Source organism: Plectropomus leopardus, chromosome 4, assembly GCF_008729295.1.
Source record: "Plectropomus leopardus isolate mb chromosome 4, YSFRI_Pleo_2.0, whole genome shotgun sequence".
Taxonomy (NCBI): domain Eukaryota; kingdom Metazoa; phylum Chordata; class Actinopteri; order Perciformes; family Serranidae; genus Plectropomus; species Plectropomus leopardus.
This window is the reverse complement of record NC_056466.1, coordinates 16,915,281-16,939,838: the sequence shown is the minus strand read 5'-3', so window position 1 is coordinate 16,939,838 and position 24,558 is coordinate 16,915,281. Positions and strand designations below refer to the sequence as shown.

Sequence of the window (24,558 nt, the reverse complement as noted above, 5' to 3'; positions counted from 1 at the left end):
TCATTCCACATTAAACAGACTGTAGGAATGTATCTATCATCATTATTGTTTGTCATTTACAGAAGTTTGAAAGGTTGACGTTGAGAAAGGTGCTGGACCCACACAAAAGCAAAAAATAGTGAAAAGTCTGAACACTTCAGCTCCCCTTGCAGCTTTTATTGAGCTACTTACAATACTCATTTACAGGAGTTAAGAATATTAAAAATTAGGCAGTGATTAAATGATGAAATAAAAAAGAATAAATGTCCCCTACTACACACATTTAAAGGCATCGAGGAGCATACACACAAAAGCTGGCTGTTTTAAGACAGCGGTTGTGGGTCACGGTGCATCATCACCTTCTGTGTCTGTAGGATTGCGATTGTTGAAGTAACAACCAGAGAAACAGAGCCAACAGCGTGCCGAGTGAGACAAAGAGACAAAAGTATGCCACGATGCTCCATCCCCAACCTGCTGGTAAAGGAGGAACCCCATTCACCTCCACAAATACTGCCGGGATAGGCATGCTGCTGCACGAGAGACCGAGGTCACAGGTCAAAGTTAAATTCCTCTAGTTGTTTTTTGAAATCTGGAAGAGAAGTGAAGTTAATTTTGTTTTAATTTGTTCCGCAAGTAAATGCTGGCTTTTCCTTATCTTGTGAGGACTGCAATCACCACACGAGCTGTTTTCATCAGCTGTGCAAAAACTTACTGCAGCAGGAAAGAAGGATGATCGCAATCAAGTTTCCTTCTTGTCAGACAGATTCAAGCGCAGAGATCTTGATTGTAGCAACAAGTGTGATGGTAGTTTTGTCTCCAGGCTGCATCTGAATCTCCTGTGAGCTGCTGAGCATCCCAAGTAATCAGTGTCCTCTGTCCACTGACTGCTTAATCCGCATTCAATGAGAGAAAACAAAAAATTGAAACAAGAATCCTCTCTTAGCCTCTTTTCTTGACTTCTGCAGACCACTGCGTCACAACTGCTTCTCCGCTTTTTAAACACCCACAAATACTGTATTTAAACATGTAGACAGACAGATGGACATGTAAACACATGAAAAACATCAGCACCTACCCATATCTCTCTGACCTGTGAGCCAGTCAACCCACAGGCAACCTCTGTCTGTCTTACACACACATAAACACACAAACACACACACCCTGCAGGCACATATAATCAATATCATTTGGAAGCATAATTTAAAAGTCACGCTCTACATGAATGTAGCATTGCATGTTGCAAATCTATAAAAAGGGCCAGCGGACACATTTAAAATGTGGCATTTTCTTGAGGAGTATGTGATCAAATTCATTTTCGCATCAATAAATGTCATGTATTAAGCCCCTTGAGTTATAGTCTCAAAACAATAAACAATAAATTAAAATGGCATATCCCAACCTTTCACCCACAGAATATGAGTCATGCAATTAGTGCTCAGTATAAAACCTTTGCAGTTTTTAAACCTTTGAACCCTGAACAAACTGATGCGATTTCATTCAAAAATGGAGGGGGAAAAAGGCAGACACAAATTGCTAAGAAGTGTTCCACGACTTGTAAGAAATTGACACATTTAAAAAATTATTTTTAAAACAGCTAGGGAAAAAGTCAAGAAAAAAAAGAAAAAGACCATAATAACATTTAAAATTATGTTTTTGAATTATAATTTTTAAAGCACTTGTGTGTTGTTTTTTTTTTGAAAAATTCTCATCTTTTTAAAAAATAAACTAATTTTCATGTATTTATTTTGTCATTTCTCCATGCATTGCATATTGCGTTCTTCCAATGGTTTTAAAAGAAATCTAAACAATTTCTCAGGTTTCAAAGGGGAAATTCCATTTTTTTACTCTGTTTTTATTTACATTACATACAAATGTACACCAGAAATACACCGCATGCTCATACACATGCATCAAATGCAGTCAGTCCTGTTGCTCAGGGGCATCTTGGCTTTGCCCAGGAGGCAAATTAGCACCTCTCCAGCTACCAGTCCAAATTCCATACTTGGTCCGTATGGGAACTTGAACCAGTGGCCCTCCAAGCTGGACTGAGCCACTGCTGCCCAGCAGCCCATAAATGAGTCACCGTCATCAGTGTTCACAGTAGTGATTACATAGTGAAAGCAAGTGCATATAGGCTGCAGTGCCACCAGAGGGAGGTGGTGAGACACATAGCCACAACCTAAAATAAAAAAGACAGTAGAGCAACACAGAACATTTGCTCAAACACTTACTGTGACATGTACCAACATGAACAATCAGTTTCAGACAGGTGCTGCTTATTATTACAGAAACTCCAACATGAGCTAACAGGTGTATAAAAACTGGGAAAACAGGACACATTGGGATAATATCCCCCAAGCAGAATCCTGAAATGGTGTTAACTAACCAGTTTGTAACTCTGGGCAGTGAGGAGTCACACCTCATGTCATGTGGAGTCATGTGCAAATCTATGGAGTGAATGTATATGCATGCAATGTATGTATACTGAGCTTGATGCACTATGTAAAGTACAATAGCAGCACCCTGAACTATGGCCACATTTGGCTACTGCTGTCTGATGCACTGCAGATGATGTTAGCTTAGATAAACAGGCATGTTCTTGAAGACATCATTGTGGATTTTATTGCACAGATGCCTTGAGTTAAATGCCTCATCCTGCAGAAGATACCTCCAACATGTTAATCTACAAGGGAGTCAAATGCAGCTTTAGACGTAGGCCTCAAGAATATTGCACATCAGAAAAAAATGTAAGACAAAACTCTGCTGCCCTCAGTTTTATCTTTGTGCAGTGCAGCAGTTGATGAGACCTAAAATGCTCTTTTACTTAACCCTAAAACTGTGAATATCCTGTGTTACCAATGTATTTCCAAAGTTAGATTTCACATTTTAGTTAAGGCGATGTCACCATTTTCACACATGTCTGTAGATACATGCAGCCTCATTAGAGCCTAAAGAACTACACAAGAATTCACTGAAAGCCTTAAAGGTTACTTAAAAGTTACTGTCAAATTAATTAGAGATTTTCTTAATAAACTCCTGCACAGAGTCCCTTACATTACCTGCAGCAGCAACAGCAACATCATAAAAGACAAACAATACCTTAGTCAGAACTACTGCTGATAGGGAGTGATTATTGTGTCGCGCTTTTCTTTCTAGAAAGAACATAATTTAACCAGAGTTAAAAATATTTGACACCCCACCCCCATTTTTGCACCACCACTTTCCCTATCATTAAAGTCCCTTTGTCAGAACTACTGCTGGTAGGGAGTGATTAATGTGTCGCACCTTTCTTTGCAGAGAGAGCGCGATTTGACCTATAATACATCCATGGATTTGACCAGAGTTAAAAATATTTGACCTACCCCCTTCCCCATGATAACTGACGAACGGTCCCTTACTGGTGTTGATGGGGATTGATTAATGTATCACCTCTTTCTTTCTAGAAAAACCCGTGATTTAACCAGAGTGGTCGCACTTTTCAGCGGTGTGCTTTCACTTATATATATGTATATATTTAATGAGGATATATCTCGTCCTAAGATGTCACCATATGCTAAACGTGTGGTAAGAAGAATCTAGCGTTAAAAATCAGTCTGATATTTCTCGGGAAGCTGGTTGAATATGTGCACCACCGGTTATCTGATCTGAGCCCACCCCCCTGTCTGCCGGTAAGTTGGTATGACCGGCAGTATAAAGTGCGGGTACGCTCTGTAACTTCAACTGACAGCTGCAGGAGCCGAGATAGAGAGCACACACAACCTGTCAAACCGAAACACTGCAAAAATGGAGTGGACCCCGATGGAGATAAACCCCGAGGTGAGGAGAAGTAACTGTTTGGTTAACTTTTTAACGCTTTCACAGACAAGAAACTCACCTGTGGCCTCTGTTTATGTCTTTTCAGATGCTGAACAAGGTGAGTAGCTAACGGTTAAACGTCGAGCAGTGACGACGCATTGGTAACTGATTCAACTGTCGGGTAAGTTTTAGCTAGCTAGTTATGAGGGCAGTTAAACCGTTACCGAGACGACCGTTAAAACACCACCAGGCCACCATGTCGCAACAGTCACAAATACAAGGAGTATAGCGTTATTGTGGACTGTCTGCGTGAAAAGTGGTGTTCAGTATAAAAAAGATGCGACAACAAACAAAGAGGAGCGTTTTTGTGGTTTTAATTTTCGGCAGCATCATCCTCAGCGCTGTCCCCAGTGTCTAGGCTAAAGGGTGTGGTCTGACTGGACCAGTACAACGCAGCATCTTTGAACAGAAGGGAGCATTTGTATGTGTCGCCTTTAAAATCTCCGCTGTTTGATTGAAATCATCGTGTTTTTTTGTTTTGTTTTTTTTTTTCTCGGCTGTGTGTTCCAGATGATGAGCAAGCTAGGCGTGGGTGAGAGCTGGCGCTTCGTTGATGTGTTGGGACTGGAGGGTGAGCAACTGTCCGCCGTCCCCAAACCATGCTGTGCCTTGATGCTGCTCTTCCCACTGACACAACAGGTAATAATGGGGAGGTGGCGGCGGTGGAGACTGCTTCCTGGAAGGGAAGGGTGGGGTGAGTCACTGATACAGGCTGTCTGGGGTGGGGTGAGACTGAGGTGCAGGGAGGGCATGGATGGATGGGAGAAAGAGATGTAATGTTATGCAATAGGTAAAAAGGGTGAGACTGGGATGATGGGGTAGGAAATGAATCAGCAGATGCTTACACGTTTTCTCAAAATGAAGCCTAATCATCCTGTCAAATGTATAAAATAATCCTTTGAAACCTGAGCAAATTGGCTTGATTTCTCCTAAAATCACGAGAAAAAGCCAAAATAGAAAGAAGAAATGACCTAAACCTTTGCAAGAAATTTGTAAAAAGTACCTAAAAATTGCCTGAAAATTAGTAAAAAGAAAAAAAAGTAAAAAAAAAAAAAGCGGTAAACAAGATTTGGAAAAGTGCTTAAAATTACAATTATTCTGTAACATAATTTTAAGTACTTAAGAATATAGTTTTTCTTGTTCTCTTTTCCCCTATAAATTTTCCATTGTTTTTTAAAAAAATATTTTATAAATGTAATAATTTCTTGGATGATCGCTTAGGAAATGAATCAGCAGATACAATATGAAGCCTAGTCATCCTTTCAAACTGGACATTAATCATTTGAAATCTGAGCAAATTGACCTGATTTCAATCAAAAACATGAGAAGAAGCTAATGAGTAACAAAAGAAGAAATGACCCAAAAATTTGCAAAAAAAAAGTAAAAAGTACAAGGAAATTACCTGAAAATTGGTTAAACAAACAAACAAACAAAAAAGTACTTTTGCCTTTTATCTTTTCCCTAGACATTTTTCCTTTGCTTTTAAAATATATATATTATGTATAGTTGCTCATTATCTCTTGTCCATGTTTTTAAATGAAGTTGCACCAATTTGCTCAGGGTTCAGAAGATTAAATGTTTTGAAGGTCGTCTGAAAGCAGCATAAGAAAAGTGATGTCGCTTCCCAAGTTTCACAGGGTCAAACTACAGACTCTATCACTTAGATTTGCTTGTATTGTGACCCTGAGAGCCAGACTACATCCCCAGGGATAACAGCTGAAATATACTAACAACTAATAAATAAATTTAATTATCCTTTGTTTTTTTTTCCAATTGGTGAAATTATCAGTTGGTCTACAACATGTCATGTAATTGTGAAAGTGCAGTTACTGTATTTTTTGTGTTTGTGCTTTTTATTTAAATTATGCAACCAATAGATTGGTAACATGTTTTTGTTGTTCTGTTGATTGTTATTTCCAATTGTGATCTTACTCCACATTTACTTTAAAGTGGCAAAACTGTCTGCAACCTCTGTTTGCATGGGCAGATGACCATGACTGTGCTCTGTCTGTCTGTGTGTGTGTCAGCATGAGTCTTTCAGACAGCAGCAGGAAGACAAGGTTGCAGGAGGCTCTGACATTTATTTCCTGAAGCAGACAGCAGTCAATTCCTGTGGCACCATCGCCCTGCTGCATGCTGTGGCCAACAACCAAAGCAAACTGTCATTTGGTGAGTGCACCAAATCACCACTGATACCATAGTAAATTCAAAACAATACAGATTCTCATATTGACATCACAAAAAAAAAAAAATAAATAAAATGACCAAAACACTGTTGGTCAGTATCAATGACTCAGCAGTTACTTGTGCACCACTTTTTGTTGAAGCTGAAAAATCTAATGGAAAACCCTCAAATCTGAGAGGTCCAGTCTAAAAACTGCATTATAGACAGTGTCATGGGCACAGCTTGTAATTAAGTTTAAATCAGCATGTGTAAACATGAAATTTAACCTCATTGGGCTGCAAGAATTAGATGGAGCAATCCCTAATTTTTTAGTCAAATCACAAACAGGAGTTAGGTCTCCAGTTTAATGCTTAAGGAAAAAAAATTCAAAATGTTCCAGAATATTTACTGAATTGTGAAATTATTTTAATATGAAAGAATATCGGCATATTTATTTATGATTTAATTTTTGATGCTGCTTTTGGTCTTTTCAGATAGTAGCTCTGCCCTGAAGAAGTTTCTAGATGAGACTGCAAACATGTCTGCTGATGACCGTGCCAAACATCTTGAGACTAACCAGGTAAGATAAACATACACACTGCTGAAGCTGCTATTTGTTTTTCTGTTATTTGATATGAAAGAAATCTAGATTCAGCTGTTACATAAAGTGGGAAACGGATCATCAATGACTAAAGTATCTGTTACGGTATCGATGAGAATTCCTTGCTTATGAGCTAATGATAGAAGGCAGTATGTGGTTAATGTGTTATAGAAAAATATAAGCTATAGATTACATTTTGATAAGTACTTCAAATTGAGTGACTTAATATTGCATAACCTACATTTTCTATTTTACCCACATGGGGGCGCCAGACACTGCCAGATCTCTGCCACTCTTAAGGGCCCATTGAAAGCTGCTTTAAACATTTTTGATTACAGAATGTACAATTAAAAATCTGTGTCTTTAAAACCTCCAATGTGTGTTTTTTTCCCCAAGTTAAGTTTCAGATCTGCTGCATTTTAGCATAAAATGATCTGTTTTCACAATATCAAACTGACATGTTCTGAATTTTTCTTCTCCAGGCAATCTGTGAGGCTCACAATGAGGTTGCAGTGCAGGGCCAGTGTAGGGTAAGATACTTAACTACTAATGGTTAACATCTTACAACCGTTTCAGGTGTTAGATCTGCATATGAAACCTTGGAATCATTCATATTAGACAGTTGATACCCTCCTTGTCACTGTCACAGAGACTTCAGTCTGCAGTGTTTTTCCATCCACTTAACTGAGCTGAGAATTGCACGTTTCAGTTTCACATCTCTGTATGTCCATATGCACACTTTTTCTCTCTGGTCCATGCGTGGTTCATACGTGAGCTTTCTCTTTTTCTTTTCAGTGAGTCTATCATTTTCTCTTTATGTATATTATTGAATTTATTTCTTTTCCTGGTAAAAACACCATTTAACCACAGCTGTACAACGTCCAACCAAGTGGAGGTCAATGAAAGAGGATCAGTTAATGCGCCTTGACTCATTAGACCCTGTTGTAGGTTTGACGCTCATCACCATTGGTTTGAAAGTGGTGTTAAAGAGATGAGGCACTTTGTATTTAAATTAAATGTGGTGTTGATGGCAATGAGTTGCTTTGCAGTGCTAGTCCCTTTTGTGTCACAAGATTTACTCTGAAAATGATTTCCTCATATCTTAACTTTCACAGCCTGAAGCAGACAAAGTCCACTTCCACTTTATTGCCTTTGTCAATGTAGATGGACAACTTTATGAATTTGGTAAGCTTTTCAACTAATTATGGACATCACTGTCTGTGTTTTCACTTTTTGGATTGCTAACTATCATATTTGTTTTTAAGATGGGAGAATGAATGGGCCAGTTAAGCACGGAGCTACCAAAGATGATTCATTCATAACGGTACGTTAAACTATTGTCATTCTTCAACATTTTGTGTCAGTTCTGTATATGCTAAAATATAATGGTGAGCCAAGCTCGTTTATGCTCGTGGTCTGTGATGAGTCATGGTATTAGAATGGAATAGGGAGTGGCTGGTCCCGAGGGTCTTGATTCAGTCAATAAACTTGGCAAATGCACACTGTCAAATCTCCAGTAGGAATCATAAAAAAGCGGGGACCATAAAGAAGACTGGTAATCTGAGATATGCTTAAATGAACATTAAACAGCCTTGCCTAGTAAAATTTTAATATGTGAATAGTTTATATTTAAGCAATGTTATGTTTCACCTTGCACTTGAGCTGCCACTCCTTAAGCCATGCAATTCTGGTCTGTTTGTTAAATATTGATGTATAACATAAATAAGCTTTCAAGGAAAAGCAGAATGAATGTGAGTGAAACAACAGGAAAAAAAACAAACTGTTTAGTCTCAGTTTGCACAAATGCTGATGAAGTTATTAAGGGTCATATTTGTGTTTAACTCAGAGCCTTCTAGATGTCACATCAAACTACCACCACGAGAGGACGCCACATGCGTTAGTGATAAAACCGTAGCATTGAATGTCTGGATGATTTATTGGATCTAATTTAATGGAAGAACAACAACTTAAATTCTAAATCAAAACTAAAGATACCTACATAGATAAACACCAAATTTGAGGGCCCACTTTCACAATTTTCCTGGAGCAAATGGGTATGTAATATTGGCAACATAAAATATTATTTTAGAAATTATTCACAATTTTGGCCCTATAGTGCTATTGAAATGTCAATGCACGTTAACAGTATTTTGAGGACTGATTTGGTGTAAATGAATATTCCCAAAAATGTCTACAATATGTAGTGCAGTGTTGGTAGAAGCTGGAACAGTATAAAAATGACTATAAGCACTTTTAATGACATCAGGCTTCATATTGCAGTGTTAATATTTTATTGCTCAGCCCCGTTTGAGAGTTACATTTTACTGAAGATTCAGTTTTTTTTCTCCTTTTCATGCATGACCAGGATGCATCCAAAGTGTGCCGCGGCTTCGTGGAGAGAGAGCAAGGCGAGGTCCGTTTCTCCGCAGTGGCTCTTTGTCACAGTTAGATGTTTGGTAGGGTACACAATCAAATTGTAAACCAAAATGTCTTGGAGCTTTCCCATGGCAAACCAAATCATCAGGCACCCAGAACAACCTGTGAGCACATACATCTGCACACACTATGCACTATGAAGCACATCTTGTTGCCACATACTGTACTTTCATCTCATGAACAAAGCATTCTTTAGCACATGTACACAAACACCATCAAAACCTTTTGTTCTGCTGACACTAACTGCTACAAGCTTGTCCAGACCTTTGTATGTGTTATCATTTAGCAACCAGAATTGTAAAACATGAGGTCAGATCTCACCACTGCTTTTGTGCATATGCGTATTTGTCTTTTTGCTACTTTTTTTGTATGTTATCAGTGGTGAGTCGGTGTCAAACTCAGATGATGCTTAAATACCTTTTGTGCCAATAAATAGAACAAAAAAGAGAAGGAAAAGGCAGAAAACTTGTGCGGAGAAACGTTCTGTTCTCTGAATGCCTTTAGTTGCTGTGTGGTTGAGTTTATAAGGATCTGACATTCTTCAGAACAGCTCAGATCGACCGTAGGAATAATTTAACCATTGTTCGGGGAACACACGCAACCTTTTTGAGTGGTGTTCTTTGGTGACATTTCTCTGAAAAACAAAGATTTTCTTTGAAAAGTTGGATTTTAAAGTGGTGATGGTGGACGACAGTAATTTAACAGTGTTTTCAGAAATCAATACAATTGTTTGCACTTTATTTAAAAATTGATTTTCACTGAATAATCTAAAAATAGTCAATTACACTAAAACTATTGGTGTGAGTTCAACTTTAACACAGAAAATACAAAGTTCCAAACACGATAGGGACCATCAAGATCAAGTGCTGCTCTATGTTGGGTTGTTGTTGTGCAGTGCAGGTTGATAGTACCGTGTTTGTAGGCTGTGCACCAATTGTTTACCTTTCTGCACTTTCCAAATACTATGTTGCTTTAGTTCTGTAGGTGATGCAGCTGTGGGAATTAAATAAAGCAACCATTAAACTTAAAAATGCATTCTGGTGTGTTTCTAGCTTTTGCTCTAAAACTCAGTAGTCTATAGCCCTTACTTGACTTCCCCCAGTCACCAGTCTACATTTTAGATGACACCCATTAATACTAATGTCATATGAGGTGATGAAGTGGTTAATGTCCTACATCCTGAATTTATAGTTCTATTGATTTTCTGTTGTGTAGCTTGTACTCAATGGCTGTAAAGAAAAAAACAGTATTTTTTTTTTCCCAAAATGGGGCATGTAGTTTTTTATTTTTTGTCTCTTTTATTTTTGGGGGTTAACATTATACAATAGTGTTTAATGTTAATATTAATATTAACATATAGCCTCAGAAGTTGTGCTCCACCATGCTCCAACAAGTCTGAATTGTTTAATTTTTCAATATCTATATTGTTCAGTTAATTATTCAATTAATTCTCTACAGGGTTTTGTAACTGGACAAGAAAAAAGCAGGCATCTACGCTTGGACCCTCTGACTCTCAAGGACCTTTGTTAATTTGATTAATTGCAAACTGGTTTCGGTATATGCACCATCATAGCACAGTTTACTTAGTTTTGATATCTCAGTGTTCCCGCACATTTTCATGGCCAAATTTTGAAACTTTTCCGTGACTTTTCAAGGATCCATGATAATTTTTTTCTTTACTTTTTTTTTGCATATGTTCAGGTAATTTTCTCATACCTTTTAATGATTTGTTGCAAATATTGCAGCTTATTCTTACAAATTTTTCTCATAAATTGCGTGTTACTTTTCCACAATGTTTAGTTATTTTTACTTCATGACTTTTCCAGACCTGGATAGTTTGATAGTGAAATTCCTTGACTGACTTCTGATACCATGATCATTTCAGTTAATATTGAGCTTAAATTTTGCATATTTCTAAACACATTTTTGTTAAATGGACTCAGGCAGAGCAGCAAATTCCTTCAGGCTCTACTTTTTGACATTTTTTTTGCTCAATAGCTCTGCATTTTTAAAGCCAGTGAACTTTCTATTGCTTAGGTGAATTAAGCGAAAATCCCCAATTAGCCACTTCCAGCTGATGCAGGACAACTGTGAAATAATGGGACTTCTTGTGCAACTCTCCTTTTCTCTCTCCCTCCTATCTCCTGTCTCTCTCTCCTCTGCCTCTATCACTCTCCTCTCTATATATCCCTCCTCTCTCCCCCTCTTCCATCTCTCTATCTTCTCCCTCTTATCCTCTCTTTTCTCCCCCCCTCTCTCCTCTCTATCTCTTTCTATCTCTCTCGACCTCCCCCGCATAGATTCCTGCCTGCGCGTTCACGTCTCTTAAAATGCGCGCCAGCAGCAGCGGCAGCAGCCTCGCGCAGTTCGGCTGCGTACAAGAATCATTATTTTTAGCGCCTGGCTCGTGTTGCAGTGTCGGGGTCGCGAGCGTTTTCCTCCACCTCCGAGTCACTCTTTGAGCAGGACTCGTGGGGAGCACGAGAGGAGCTGAAGTTGCGGGGTGTTTGACGGTAGAAAGCGAGGAGGAGGATAACGGACTGACACAGCGGGGAGGGCAGCACCACCGACACATCCTATCATCACCGTCCGACACACTCTGTGGTCATCGGTAAACGGCCTGCCCGGAGATGGCTAGCCCCACAGCAGGTCGAGATATCCCGGAGGGTTCGCCGCGGGACGAGCCGGAGCTGTCAGGGTCCAACCATCCCGAACCAGCCTGTCTGGAGGCACAGAAATGGATAGAGGTAAGTGACCGTTCAGGGAGGCTCAGGGGCCTGCTGCTTCACCACAGCGAGGACAGAAACGGGTCATACTGGGGGATATAAATACATACAGCCCCACAGCACCGGTGCATCGTCACCTGTTGTGGGGACGATGCAGTGTCGGGTTACGGTGTGGGACAACGGCTCTGCAGCGTGTATGGGCAAACGTAAAAGTTTTCACACGTGTGGCTCCTAATGTCATTGAACGCACACACAGCAGCACTGTGGGGACTTTAAACACCGTCCGAGCTAGAACATAGGCGACAAATATGAAAGTAAACTCCACAAAGTAGTCGTTATTTTTGCGTTTGTTTTGAAGCCTTTTTACTTGCTAGGAGGAGTGACGCCCCCTTATTCAGGCGCGAGGGGATTCCGGTTGCCATGGTAATGGAACCGGGCCAGCGTTCACGCACGAGATGCTATACAGTAACAGCCGTTGATCGCATCGGATGAGATTATGATTCGTGGTTTGCTGCATCGCTTCCACCATCATCTGCTCGGATAAAAACGCCTCTCTCTATAAGCCTGAGTGGTGAATCATGATTTTGCCCGTGGAGCTGCGTTATGACCTATTTTTTGCTGTCCCCGCTTGAGCCTATCCAGCCTACCTGCCAACTAGAATCTCAGATTTGGGAAATAAAGACTCGGATGTACAACAAAATGGACTCTCTCTCTAAAAGTTTTGGCCTTAACCTCACAATTTGGCTGTTTATTGTTTACTCCCACAATCTGTGCAGTTTGTTATAAACACAAGCCAGTTTACTACATGCTGTGGTAGATAGAGAAGAGCAAGGTTAGACAGGTTTATCTGACAGATCTAATCGTGAATACAACACCAAAAACACTCGGCCCTGACAAGTAGTGAATGAAGTACTTGAAAGCCATACTTGAGTAAAAGTACCGATTTCTTACCAAAGATGACTTTGGTAGAAGTAAAGGTCACCTTTTAGAATGTTACTTGAAAATATATAAGTAAAAGCCCACAATCTGTGCAGTCTGCTATAAACACAAGCCAGTATAGACCAAAAACCCTCAGTCCTCCTGACACGCAGTTGTAACCTTAAAACCCGATAAAGATTTTAAAAAAGCTTACTTTTATTTATAGAGAATTAATAAGATGACAGGTTTAAATCAATAGTGAAAGATCTTTTACTTGAGTAAAAGTACTATCATGATGTAGAACTACTCTGTTACGAGTAAAAGTTCTGCCTTCAAAACTTAACTTAAGTAAAAGTACTTAAGTATTTGCATCAAAGTTAAATTTAAATTTAAGTTTTCATTACGCAGAATGTTCCATTTTAGAATAATGTTGAATTATAATTATTGATGCATTAATGCATGGGAATCACTAAAGCTGCGTTTCCACCAAAGCTTTTCGGTATTATACCCTTAGACCCGTACATAACAGTTTAGTCTATTCTGATGAAAGTGAAATCTAGTTTGAGATTTAACATGCATCAAGCCACTTTTAAATATGATACTTTTTTCATTGTGGTTTTCCATCCTCTGGCTCACAACACAAACTTGGCTCTGTCTGTCTGTCTGTCTGTCTGTCTGTCTGTGAGCCTGTTAACCTTTCAAAGTTAAATAGTTCACCTGGGAACATCTTTCCTCCCTGATTACTTTTAGACTTTCAGAGGCCACAGAAGTAGATCATTCGTCTCCCTTACACTCAATTCAGGTCTGTCAGTGCCCCACTTACAGTGCAAGAAAATCAAAATAATCAACACTTCTGAAAAGAAACAATCTTTTTCTGTCTGTGGAGAGTCATTGCCTACTTAGGTGGCTTTAGAGATATATGCAGATCTGTTCCCACCAAACTTGCGCAGTTATCCCTTCAGTGAAGGATGATGAGGTTAGGTGTCACAAGTCATCCTTGTGCCCTTCTCAATCACAAAAAAGGATTATAGAAGATTATGTAGGCCTTTTATATATTCCAGTTTTAAAGGATTAAGTTATCAGCAAGGCTTTTAATAATTCTTACACATCTTGCAGACATAGCAAACCTTTAAAGTTTAAAGCAGGAGTGAGCTTTATTGTATTGAGCATACTTTTTTAATCACTGGTGGTTTGAATGGGTTATAGTTTCGTACCTTTAATGAAATATGACAACACTCTGTGCATCAGTGATGTTAAGACAAACAACCTGACTAGATTGTATTATTGTAAATGTCATATTTTTTACTTTCAAAATGTAACATAGCACACTACTCCTACTTAACTTATGATTTATTCTACAAATATATATATTTTTTTAGCTAACTTGACTTCATCATGGTGTCTGAGGTTTTTTTCTGATTTATTTTTATGCAATCGATCAATAAACATCAATTCAAACACCAGTAAAATAACATAAAAATGGTGATTTTTAAAAAAATAGTTTTTACAGAATGCTGTTTTTCAGCCCCACTGGTATCATAAAAAATATTTATAAGAATAGCAGTAAATGCAAGCTATACAACATTACAACCAACTTTTGTAAATAATGTTTCAACACATTTCACCTTAACCCATCAGCCGACAAATACCTTGATTCTTAATTTTCATGTAAAAATCTTTCTTTCATTCGCATTTTTCCGTCACTCAATGTAATGAAATCTCTATTTTTGCACTCATGGATAACTTGCTCTCAGGAACTCCCCTTAACTCTAAAAAATGGCTTTAAAACTTTCAATCATTGGCAGTTATTGGTATCCAAATGTAATGGACACATTTGAGCCAACACTTAAAAATTACCAGTGGTTGCTATGTTACATCAGTCATAAGTACAAACAGTGTAGTCTGGGTTAACGCTGGCCGCTAAATCTTAATCTCTCCCGCAGCGTCTTTACTCGGCGTTTGTTTTGCTTTGTTGTCTTCCTGCCTCCTAATTCTCTAGCTATTTTCAGACTGGTCAGGCTGGCTCTATTTCTAGTGGTGTATTTATGTGCTCACTGCGCTCACAGGTGGGGATGATTCAGGGTTAACCATTCCACCCTGCTCCATGCAGCATTTGCAGCCTGGGTTTGTGTGTTTGCCATGCCTGTAAGAGTATGCAAAGTGTATTCATACACACACGCACACACACACACATGCCTATCAGCTATGCATGATTCTGCTTACACACTCCACAGACACGCCCCGGTTGGGTGACACTGGTCACTATGGGAACATAACATGGGCAGGCTCTCAGGTGTCACTGTTTCCAGGGGGGCAGTAGAGCAGTAGTCTATATATCACCACATGACCCGGGCAGGAAATTAGACTGGCACAGACAAGACCTTTCTATCTGTTTATAAATGACACAGGGCTGGGATTAGGCTGTCTCAAAGCTGATACACACCGTCAAAGGTGCTTTAAAGGTTATGGATGTGACATTGAGCAGGTTAAAGTTGTACAGGCTTAGAGAAACACAAAGTTAACTTTAGTGACAGAAGTTAACCTCTGTGGTCACCGGCATACAGTACATAGCTAGACTTAGGGTCTGTCACACAGGGAATAAACGAAGGAATGTGTGTGTGTGTGTGTGTGTGTGTGTGTGTGTGTGTGTGTGTGTGTGTGTGTGTGTGTGTGTGTGTGTGTGTGTGTGTGTGTGTGTGTGCGCCAGATGTCACAGCTGTCTGTCCTGGGCAGATTAACTCCAATGGTTGCAGACAACCAGCTGTGTCTGCACGAGAGAGAGAGTGTGAGAGCAGGGATTCATGGGATTTTCCATGGATCAAACAGTGTATGAAAGAATGAGAAATAATGATGACACAGGCTTGTTGTTGACAGAGATGTCTTTCATGTCTCAGTGTCTTTTTCAGCCAGAATAACAGTTTTTCATGGACAAAGCTAAACGTGGTATGTTATATTTTTTATGAAGCACTGGAATGCTGCACACGACTTGCAGAAATGTTAGAAATAGTTTATTCTGCATCATCGTGTGACTGGATCTTATTAACACAGTGTGCAATAGTTTGTGCTGTGTCAACTTTGATTCTGTATTAAAAAAAATGAATTGCTCAAAATCTCAAATGTAAAATATAGATATAGATTTGATAAATAAAAGCTTTGAGTATGTTAAATAAGTTAATATAGTCATATATTAAAATGTCACAGTGGAATATCATATTTTGCCATTTTTGTATATTTTAATTGAATTAGAAATACCAAAGTATCGTACAATGATTATGCTATGATAGCCTCTTATCACACATTTCATTTTAGTTTACTGCTAATTTATTGTACAGTGATGATGTGTAGTACAATAAGTGTGCTTGGAGGAAGTACTTTTGTTCCTCATTGAACAGATATCAGTTGTGAGCTGCTGAAGAGTCTGATGTTTTCCAGTGTTGAATCACTCGGGTTAATTACTCTGATCCAGTTAAACTCATCCTCAATCTGGATTATGACTTTATCTCTCTGTTTTCTCTTTCAGTTTTTTTTTTTCTCTCTTTGTCTCTTCTTCTCTGTGTGTCACGTGGCCATTAGTGTGCAGAATGCCTACAGCACATAATAACATTATAACAAGGCTTTTGCTTCTGCAACACCACAAATTAAAACACCGGTCTCTCTCAGTGCTCTGTGCATCACACTCTAATCATCTACCGTAAATCTTCATCAACTGGCTTTACTGGAAGCACAAAGATGGTTTAGCATGATTCAACTTAGTTAGTGCCGCCCATACATTAATGTTAAGTTTTGACAACCCTTCGTGTAAATACGTGTCACACGGCATTTAAACATGTTACGCTGCATATCGTTTGACCTGAGGAAGCTCAACTTCATAGCTTGCGTAGCCATATCGACCTAAACCAAACTGCAATCACACTGTTTTAGACTTATTAAGCGTACAGTCAAAAAAACATTCTCTAAATATCATACACAATCACATAATAACGCTTCCAATAACTTCTTTTTTTTTACATTATCTACACAGACAAGATTCCAGTAGTAGTACCAAATATTGACCAAAAGTATTAGAATCAGCCATGTTTGTCTGTGATTATACTGCTTTCTTTTATTTTCATAAAATATAACATATAAAAATATGTTTTTTTTTATCTGTATTACAAAACCAGAAAGAATATCAGTCATATCTGGCTGTACCCTCCGGATAGAGAATGGCCATTTTGGAAATGTTTGAAACATCTGTTATATCAGCAGCTAACCTAATATTTTTTATTCAAATATGAGAGTCTATAAATACCTTTAAAACAACAGAAACTATTGTTAAACGACCTTCCGAAATTTTAAAAGTATTTATCCTTTGAAAAAATGATCTCTGTGACCAATTCGTACATTGTAATTTTATTTTTATTTTTTTTTAAATTTTTAATTTTAATTTAATTTTAATTATAAAGCAAAAAACTTTAGCTACAAACACATTAATATGATTTTGCCTAAAAACGCATAACTATTGCTATGTTTACACATAGCGTCCACACTACCACAGTGTTTTGGAACCTCTATAATGGAGTCATTTGAAAATGCTGCTGACCCCCTTTGTAGTTTAAAAACTCTGCGGCTCATTTGAGTCTGGATGGGCAGACACAGGGACGTTTGAAAACCATGATGCAGACACACATGTCCACTCCAGGATTGGGTCTTACCAGTCTCATGCCAAAACATGATAGCTAGGTCTCCAAACCTGTTTTCATTTCATCCTTGTGTGGATGATATCACTCCTCAGTCCTTTCCCATTACCATGGCGTCTGCCACCAAAGGATAATGCTCTAATCATTGCATTTGCTTTACATTAAATCCCGATCTGTTTTCTGCTGCCATGACCACCTTATACTCATGTTACTGGCATTTTCAGTAACTGTTCTACCTCGACATCAGTCCAAGCAGAGAAATATTTGGTTTTACTTTTTGCCATCTCTGGCAGTATTTTCTGTACCTAAGAAATCAACAGCTGAGCAGACAATCTGCTTCCTGTTTAAAGTGGCACGCACATGCCCAACGTACATGAGCTGCCATTTCATATGCGCTTTCAGACATGCTGGTATGAAAAATTATTTCTGTAATGGTGCTAAAGTGCTTGTGGTTACAGAACGAATTAGTATGTATGTAGCTTTCAGGGTCAGCACAGGAGATAGTTTGACTGTTCCATGATAAACACTAGAATGACGCCCGGAGAGGGCACACTTCCACCCAGGCCAAATGAAAGTCAAAAACTGTGTATGTGTGTATTTGTGTATATGCCCTGTGATTCAGATCCGCTTCAAAATTTAATGGGTTCTTCTTTGGCCCATGCCTCCCTCTTCACCATATTTCATAAAAATGGGGTCAGTAGTTTTTCTGCAAACCAAACTGGACACATAACCTCTTTGGTAAAGACGATAAACAACAAACTGTGTCAGCTGCAGCAGTATAGCTCCATAATTATTATCACTTTTCTGGGCCTGCAAATGTTGTCTTTTGTCACTTAAATGCATTACAGCACATGTGCTTGTTAGAAATTACTAACTTGATATCCTGCATATATTTTTCTCCTCTCCTACTTTCTATTTTTCTAGCCTCTCATTCTTTCCATCTTATTACAGTTGTTAAAATAAAGTAAAGGGTACTTTGGCCTACTTCTGCTTCTTCTCTGCCCCCCACACACAACCTCACCTCAGGGTTTAAATGGTAGCTGCTGCTGCCATTCACACAGACTGAGCAGAGCAATCCACCGTGGGGACTGAGAGGGAGCCAGGGAGGGTCGAATTACCGTCGTTGGCGTTGAAATACCCCCAAGGCTTCTGGCTTGATTCTTGTAGCAGACACGAATGCTCACTAAAAACGCACACATATACACTCTGTCTTTCTTTTAAACACATTCATGACACTCTTTCATCCTCGGTTTACATTTTTCATCCAAAACATGAATGCTCACGTCAGTCACTATGTCTAATTGCTGTATTTCAGTTTCAAGATTTTACACATAACCGATTGTTAACCACCCTCATCCCCCCACCCACTGTCTGTGTCCTGCAACACACACGCACACACACTACCCACACGAAACACAAACACAGTCATCCAGCTCTCCTTCAATACAGTACTCTCTTTGGTCAGTAAATTATGCATGACCATGCTGTAAATGTTTCAAAGGCCTGGAGTCAAACCTTGATAAACATGACATATGCCAGCATGTGTGTGTATGTGTGTGTGTGTGCGTGTGTGTGTGTGTGCGTGCAAGACAACAGAATGATGAAAGACAAGAAAAAGAAAGAGATGCCAATGGGAAACATCTGGTCATCACTTATATAACGATAAAACAATAGGCTGTTTTCATAGCTGCAGATACACGGCGTGTGTGTGTGTGTGTGTGTGTGTGTGTGTGTGTGTGTGTCCGTCCTTTTCATACATGTGGTACACGTGCATCAAAACTGTATAAAGACAAACTAAATAAATCAAAAATGTCATCAGAATTAATGAGTTGACAAAGACTGTATTAGAAAAAAAGCAGAAAAACTCAAATATTTAGCCATGAGAATAACCCCAAATTATAGTTTGTGGTCATTTGCAGACAAAAACTGACACTTTGGCTTGCAGCAAGTATGTAAATAAATATAAGAGCATACTGTATATGAGCAGTAAAGACAGGGAGAGTTGGTGCCTGCAGTTAACAGTTTCCGCGCTAACTATAATCTGTTCTAATCTGGATTAGAAGTCTGAACAGTCAAACCTCTCTTCTTTGCCATTCATCCTTGGCTGCCGGTTACACAACAGCTCCACAGAGCAGTGCATGTGTGTGGGTTGGTGTTGTGGTATGTCACTGTTGGCTTCCTCCTACGGGATAGGCTGCAAATTGGGAGTCCAGGTTAGAGGATTGAGATTATCGTTCGCTCAGGCTACGACTGCGTGCATCTAAATCGGGGAAAATGGAATGAGGACACAGAGCAGTGTGTCATTGGCTCGGCGTCAATCTAATTTGGTTTCTACTGAAGCAAAAAATGTTGGGGGAAGGGTGAACCGGGCAGCAGCAGGTTCCTCTGTCGGGGACATAGTGTAGCTCAATTCAACAGACTTCAAGCACTTTTGGACTTGTTATTTATCTGTTAATTACATCGATCATATTAGGGCTAATGTGTTGACTATTTTTCACATACTTTGCTACCCCTTTAAAATATCAAGTTACAGGAAGCAGAGACTCCATCACAAGTACCAGGAGCCCAAAATTACATCTTCAAAGTGCTTGTCTAGTCAGACTAACTCTCCAAAACCCTTAAATATTCCATTTACAGTGTTATGAAACATGGAAAAAAAGCAGATCTTATCTTTTTAGGAGCTGGAGCCAGAGAATGTTTCATTTTTGCTTTTTAAACTTAAATGATGAATCATTTGTGGAGGATGATGATTCAATTTTGTTTGTTTGTTGTTCTTGTATTGATGTCTGTCCAATACTTTGTTCTAACCTTTTTGATGACACCAAAGAAGAGCATCATGGCCAAAAATAGAGGGCATTGCTGTAATTTTTGAGGATGTTACTCAAGCCCTTTTTACACAGACATCGTGCCATAGGGCTGCTGCAAAGTCCCTTATTTTATGCCACCAAATAACAGCAGCATCATGCTGCTCCAGTGTGTGATTATGGACTGCATACTGGACTCAGAAGCAAAAGAGGTGTGACAGGTGTGACGTTTCACACAACAGCATCAGCCTCTAGTGTGCCATATAACATTTGCATAGGCAACACTTTAAAAAAACATAACAATGGCATAACATATCAGTAACAATCATTTTGGTGGCTGATCTCATCCTCAGCTTGGAGGGTAAGGAGCTCCCAAATCTCATAGTTTTTCCCAGTTTTTTCCCAATTTTACAGCTGCTGTTCTTCTTTGAGTAAGCTGCTGAGTGCTACTAGACACTGCTGATAAACCAAGACGGTCTTCTTAAGATTTATTTTCTGTGTCACGTGGGTTTCGCCACAGCTCTGCTCCTTTAAGAGACTAGAGGCAGCCTTGAGCCTCTTCATTACAATGGGAAAGGTGAATGAGAGTACAGATTGTTGCTGTTCCCTTAGTCCTATAGTCACAGAAGTCAATATTGGACCCATTCGTCACAAGCCCCGGCCCTTCTAAACATTCTGACACTGAAATGGCATTTTTCAGACAGACAAATCAGGAGAAAATTAACTCTGTTCGAGACATTTCTCTGTTTTTGCAACATAGCCCTGTGAGATTTGGCAACAACGGATGTCAAACGAGCGGCAAAATTAGGAGCAAATATTACACTGATATTGCATATTGTATTGTATAGTTGGGGTATGCAAGAGAGGGTGTCTTTGGTTCCAAGAGTTACTTTTTTAAATCTCCCGCGGTTGGTTGCATGTACAACAGATCGTCAAAATGTCACAACAGTCCCACCCATTATCCCATCCTGCTAGCTGTCTTGTTTATAAAGATGTTGTTACAGTATTGTTGCTGGCTTAAAGGCAAGACAACTCTGTCCCCCCAATTCCATGAACGGCCTTTTCATACATAATGTCAAAGTGACACAACAGATCTGACCAGGATGTGTAAAAGGGGCTTCAGTCTGCAGTCTCCTGCTTCCACTTAGTGCAATTAGAAAATTAATCAACAATAATTATGATTATTTATTCAAGTCAATCATTGAGAAAAATGCCAAACATTTTCCTCCCTCTCAGTGTGAGGCTTCGATATTCTATGAACTGAATATCTTTGGACTTTGCGCTGTTGGTTTGACAAAGCAAGCAATTTTAAGACATCACACTGGGCTCTAGAAACTTGTAACAATCATTTTATAGGTTTTACAATCAACTGAAAAAAAAAAACAATAATTAAAAATTATTGCTAGTTGCAGCCATAGTTCCCTACAGTCCACCTCCTTTACATCTGTCTCTTCCTGTCCCCTCAGGCTGTAACGGGGAAGAGCTTTGGCGACAAGGACTTCCGCAGCGGATTGGAGAATGGCATCCTGTTATGCGAGTAAGCCCTGTGACATCACTCCCCACTCAGATTTTGATGTCTGAAGTAGCAACAACATACATCAATTCCTCTAAGACTCAATAAATCTCTGCCTCCCCCCTCCTCGTCTCAGGCTGCTGAGTGCAATCAAACCGGGGCTGGTCAAGAAGATCAACAGACTGCCCACCCCCATCGCTGGGCTGGTAAGAAGACACTCCGGCATGACATTCATCCCAGTAAAACCAGCATGTTTGTCTGTCTCTCTGACTGTCTGTGGTCCCCTGCTGTCTGTCTTGTAGGACAACCTGTCAGTCTTCCTGCGGGGCTGTGAGGAGTTGGGCCTGAGGGGCTCACAGCTGTTTGACCCCGGGGACTTGCAGGACACTTCCATACGAGCCAACCTCAAGTAAATAGCCGTGTGTGTGTGTGTTTTTATTTCTGTCCATTGTAATGAAGTATCACATGACAGTAACACACCTTTCCCTCATCAGGGACTCTGACTGCAACCGCAAACTAAAAAATGTAAGCCCTTTCTTTTGTTTTCCTGCTTTATCTTCTTCGTCAGCGTGTTTAGCATTTATGAATATACATCAAACCTCATGTATCTGTGTCTCTCAGGTGCTGAACACAGTGTTCTGGCTTGGGAAGGCTGCCAGCGGCTGCGCCTCCTACAGTGGCCCTACTCTCAACCTCAAGGAGTTTGAAGGGCTTCTTGCTCAAATGAAGGTGGTGAGTGAATGCGGTGAAGAGGACAGAGCAGGAAGGAGGGGAGGAGAGGGAGGACAGTCAGAAAGACAGATAGCGGTGTGGAGGAGGAGGTGCGGGGGATGGATTTTTAAGTTTCCTGTCTTTGTTGGGGTGCAGGAGAGATAATGAGACAGGAGACAAACACATTTTTTGTTTTTGTTACACCACAGCTACTCCTATTTCAGGGAGAGTAAGAAAAGGGACACAGGATATGAGTTTAAGCAGAAGAATCTTTGCATGTTTTATCTAGTGGATCAATTAGAAGTCAAATATCAATCAACACCCGGCTTTTTTGGTTCTTTTGCTCCTGGTCTGCTTTTCAAACAACATCTCGATAACAATAAGTTCATTAATGAATTAGCTGATCAAAATAAAATTACTCTCCAGCTACTTCCATACTCAATTAATTGTTTCACTAATTTCTTTCAAGCAAAAATGTTGATGGTTTGCAGGTTCTAGTTTCTTAAATGCAAGAATTTGCTGCTTTTCTTTGTCATTTATGACAGTAATTGAAGAGTCTTTGGGTTTTGGACTGTTGGTTGAACAAAAGAAACTTTGTGAGGGGTCTCTTTGCACTCTGCAAAATTATGATGAGCATTTTTCAACTGTTTGATATTTTACAGACTAAACAGTTGATCAAATTATCGTGAAAATAATCTGCACATTGATCAAAAGTGACAAAAATCCCTAGTTGCAGCCCTATTCTCAATCCATGTATTGTCTCTCAAGTTAACTTCTTCATACATCGTCCCTATTGATACACTTTTCCATATATTTCCCGATGACTGATGTGTGTTTGTGTGTGTTTTGTTAGGAGAGTGAGGAGGGAGGCGACGGTTCACAGAAACGCAGTGTGAGAGACAGCGGCTACGACTGCTGGGACTCTGAGAGGAGTGACTCTCTCTCTCCACCACGACACACTCGAGACAACTCCCTAGACAGGTGAGAGACATCTGTCAACACACACACATACCCGAATATGTGGACCCACACACCAGGGGTATCCCAGGTTTCTGACGAAAAGTTAAATACAGTTTTTGACATTTTGCACATTTCAGAAACTCATTAAAAGTTCAAATTGTCCATTGACACAAACCCCCATTTTTTTTTTTACAATAATATTTTTTTAATCTGTTTTGTTTGTTTTTGACAGTCTGGACTCCTTTGGCTCCCGCTCACAGCACAGCCCTTCTCCTGATGTGGTGAATCGAGGCAACAGCGACGGTTGGTTCTGATCAATGTCTCTCAGATTCTCTCAAATTTTGGAACTCTCTGAGTTAGATCTTTCCACCTGCTTCTAGTCTTTATGCTAAGATAAGCTGGTCCCATTCTTTGTGCATAAACATGAGAGTGAATGTTGATCTTCTCATGTAACTCACTGAGAGAAAGCATATAAGCATAGCTCCCAAAATGTTGAACTATTCCTTTAAAGCAGCAACGCAAAACCCACTCATCCATAAATAGTCTGACAGTCGTTCTCCAGCATGTTGGGGTTTTAACCTTGGTATGTTGTGGCCAGTCAGGCGCGCTGGACAACAGCTGAACGTCTCAGACTCTGTGTGTGTGTGTGTGTGTGTGTTTGTGTGTGTGTGTGTGTGTGCCCCAGATGCAGCAGCTGTTGGTCTGAGTAGCAGTCACTAGAGATTTAGACCTGGGAAACACAGGCTGAGGTCAACATCCTGCCTGTCGTATGTCAGTGTATTCTCGTGTGTGTGTGTGTGTGTGTGTGTGTGTGTGTTTGATCACAGGCATCCTGTTTGTGTCTTTTATGTTGACAGCATAATATGTGTGCAGCAGGGTGACAAGAAAAACACTATTTCAGAGCCAGGAATAGACTCCTTCCCTACATTCCCAGGAGGTCACAGAGAAAGTGTGCTATCTTACAAATGAATATTTATTACCTGACAAGACAGATGGACACAAGATATTAATTGACCTAATATGTCCGTTTGCAAGAGAAGTGATCAGTGTTTCTCATGAACTGACTGCCCTCTTAAAGGTGTTGCAGTTACATTTAGACAGATATTTACACTGAAAATATCTGTATTATTATTACTTGGGCCATATAGTTGTAGTTTTATCCAGTATTTCTATCAGTTTTGTTAACACTGTACCCACCAAAAGTCCAGAGAG

The 24,558-nt window shown here is 39.6% G+C and overlaps 2 protein-coding genes across 5 annotated transcripts in view; both read left to right on the top strand.

Moving 5' to 3' along the window:
- The first annotated feature begins 3,682 nt into the window (after positions 1-3,682).
- uchl1 (ubiquitin carboxyl-terminal esterase L1 (ubiquitin thiolesterase)) lies at positions 3,683-10,046 on the top strand. Its single transcript, XM_042485322.1, has 9 exons — positions 3,683-3,795; positions 3,881-3,892; positions 4,345-4,473; positions 5,862-6,003; positions 6,493-6,578; positions 7,082-7,129; positions 7,715-7,784; positions 7,865-7,923; positions 8,965-10,046. The coding sequence occupies exons 1-9, from the start codon at positions 3,763-3,765 to the stop codon at positions 9,046-9,048; spliced, it is 663 nt and encodes a 220-aa protein (XP_042341256.1). The 5' UTR covers positions 3,683-3,762; the 3' UTR covers positions 9,049-10,046.
- Positions 10,047-11,380: 1,334 nt separating this feature from the next.
- LOC121941971 (LIM and calponin homology domains-containing protein 1-like) overlaps positions 11,381-24,558 on the top strand; it is a 36,428-nt gene continuing 23,250 nt past the window's right edge. For all 4 annotated transcript variants that reach the window (XM_042485027.1, XM_042485025.1, XM_042485026.1 and 1 more), the window contains exons 1-8: positions 11,381-11,782; positions 21,629-21,699; positions 21,812-21,881; positions 21,978-22,084; positions 22,170-22,200; positions 22,297-22,407; positions 23,240-23,367; positions 23,579-23,649. In XM_042485027.1, the coding sequence (XP_042340961.1) occupies positions 11,666-11,782; positions 21,629-21,699; positions 21,812-21,881; positions 21,978-22,084; positions 22,170-22,200; positions 22,297-22,407; positions 23,240-23,367; positions 23,579-23,649 (706 nt within the window). In that variant the 5' untranslated portion in view covers positions 11,381-11,665. The remainder of the gene's footprint in view (positions 11,783-21,628; positions 21,700-21,811; positions 21,882-21,977; positions 22,085-22,169; positions 22,201-22,296; positions 22,408-23,239; positions 23,368-23,578; positions 23,650-24,558) is intronic.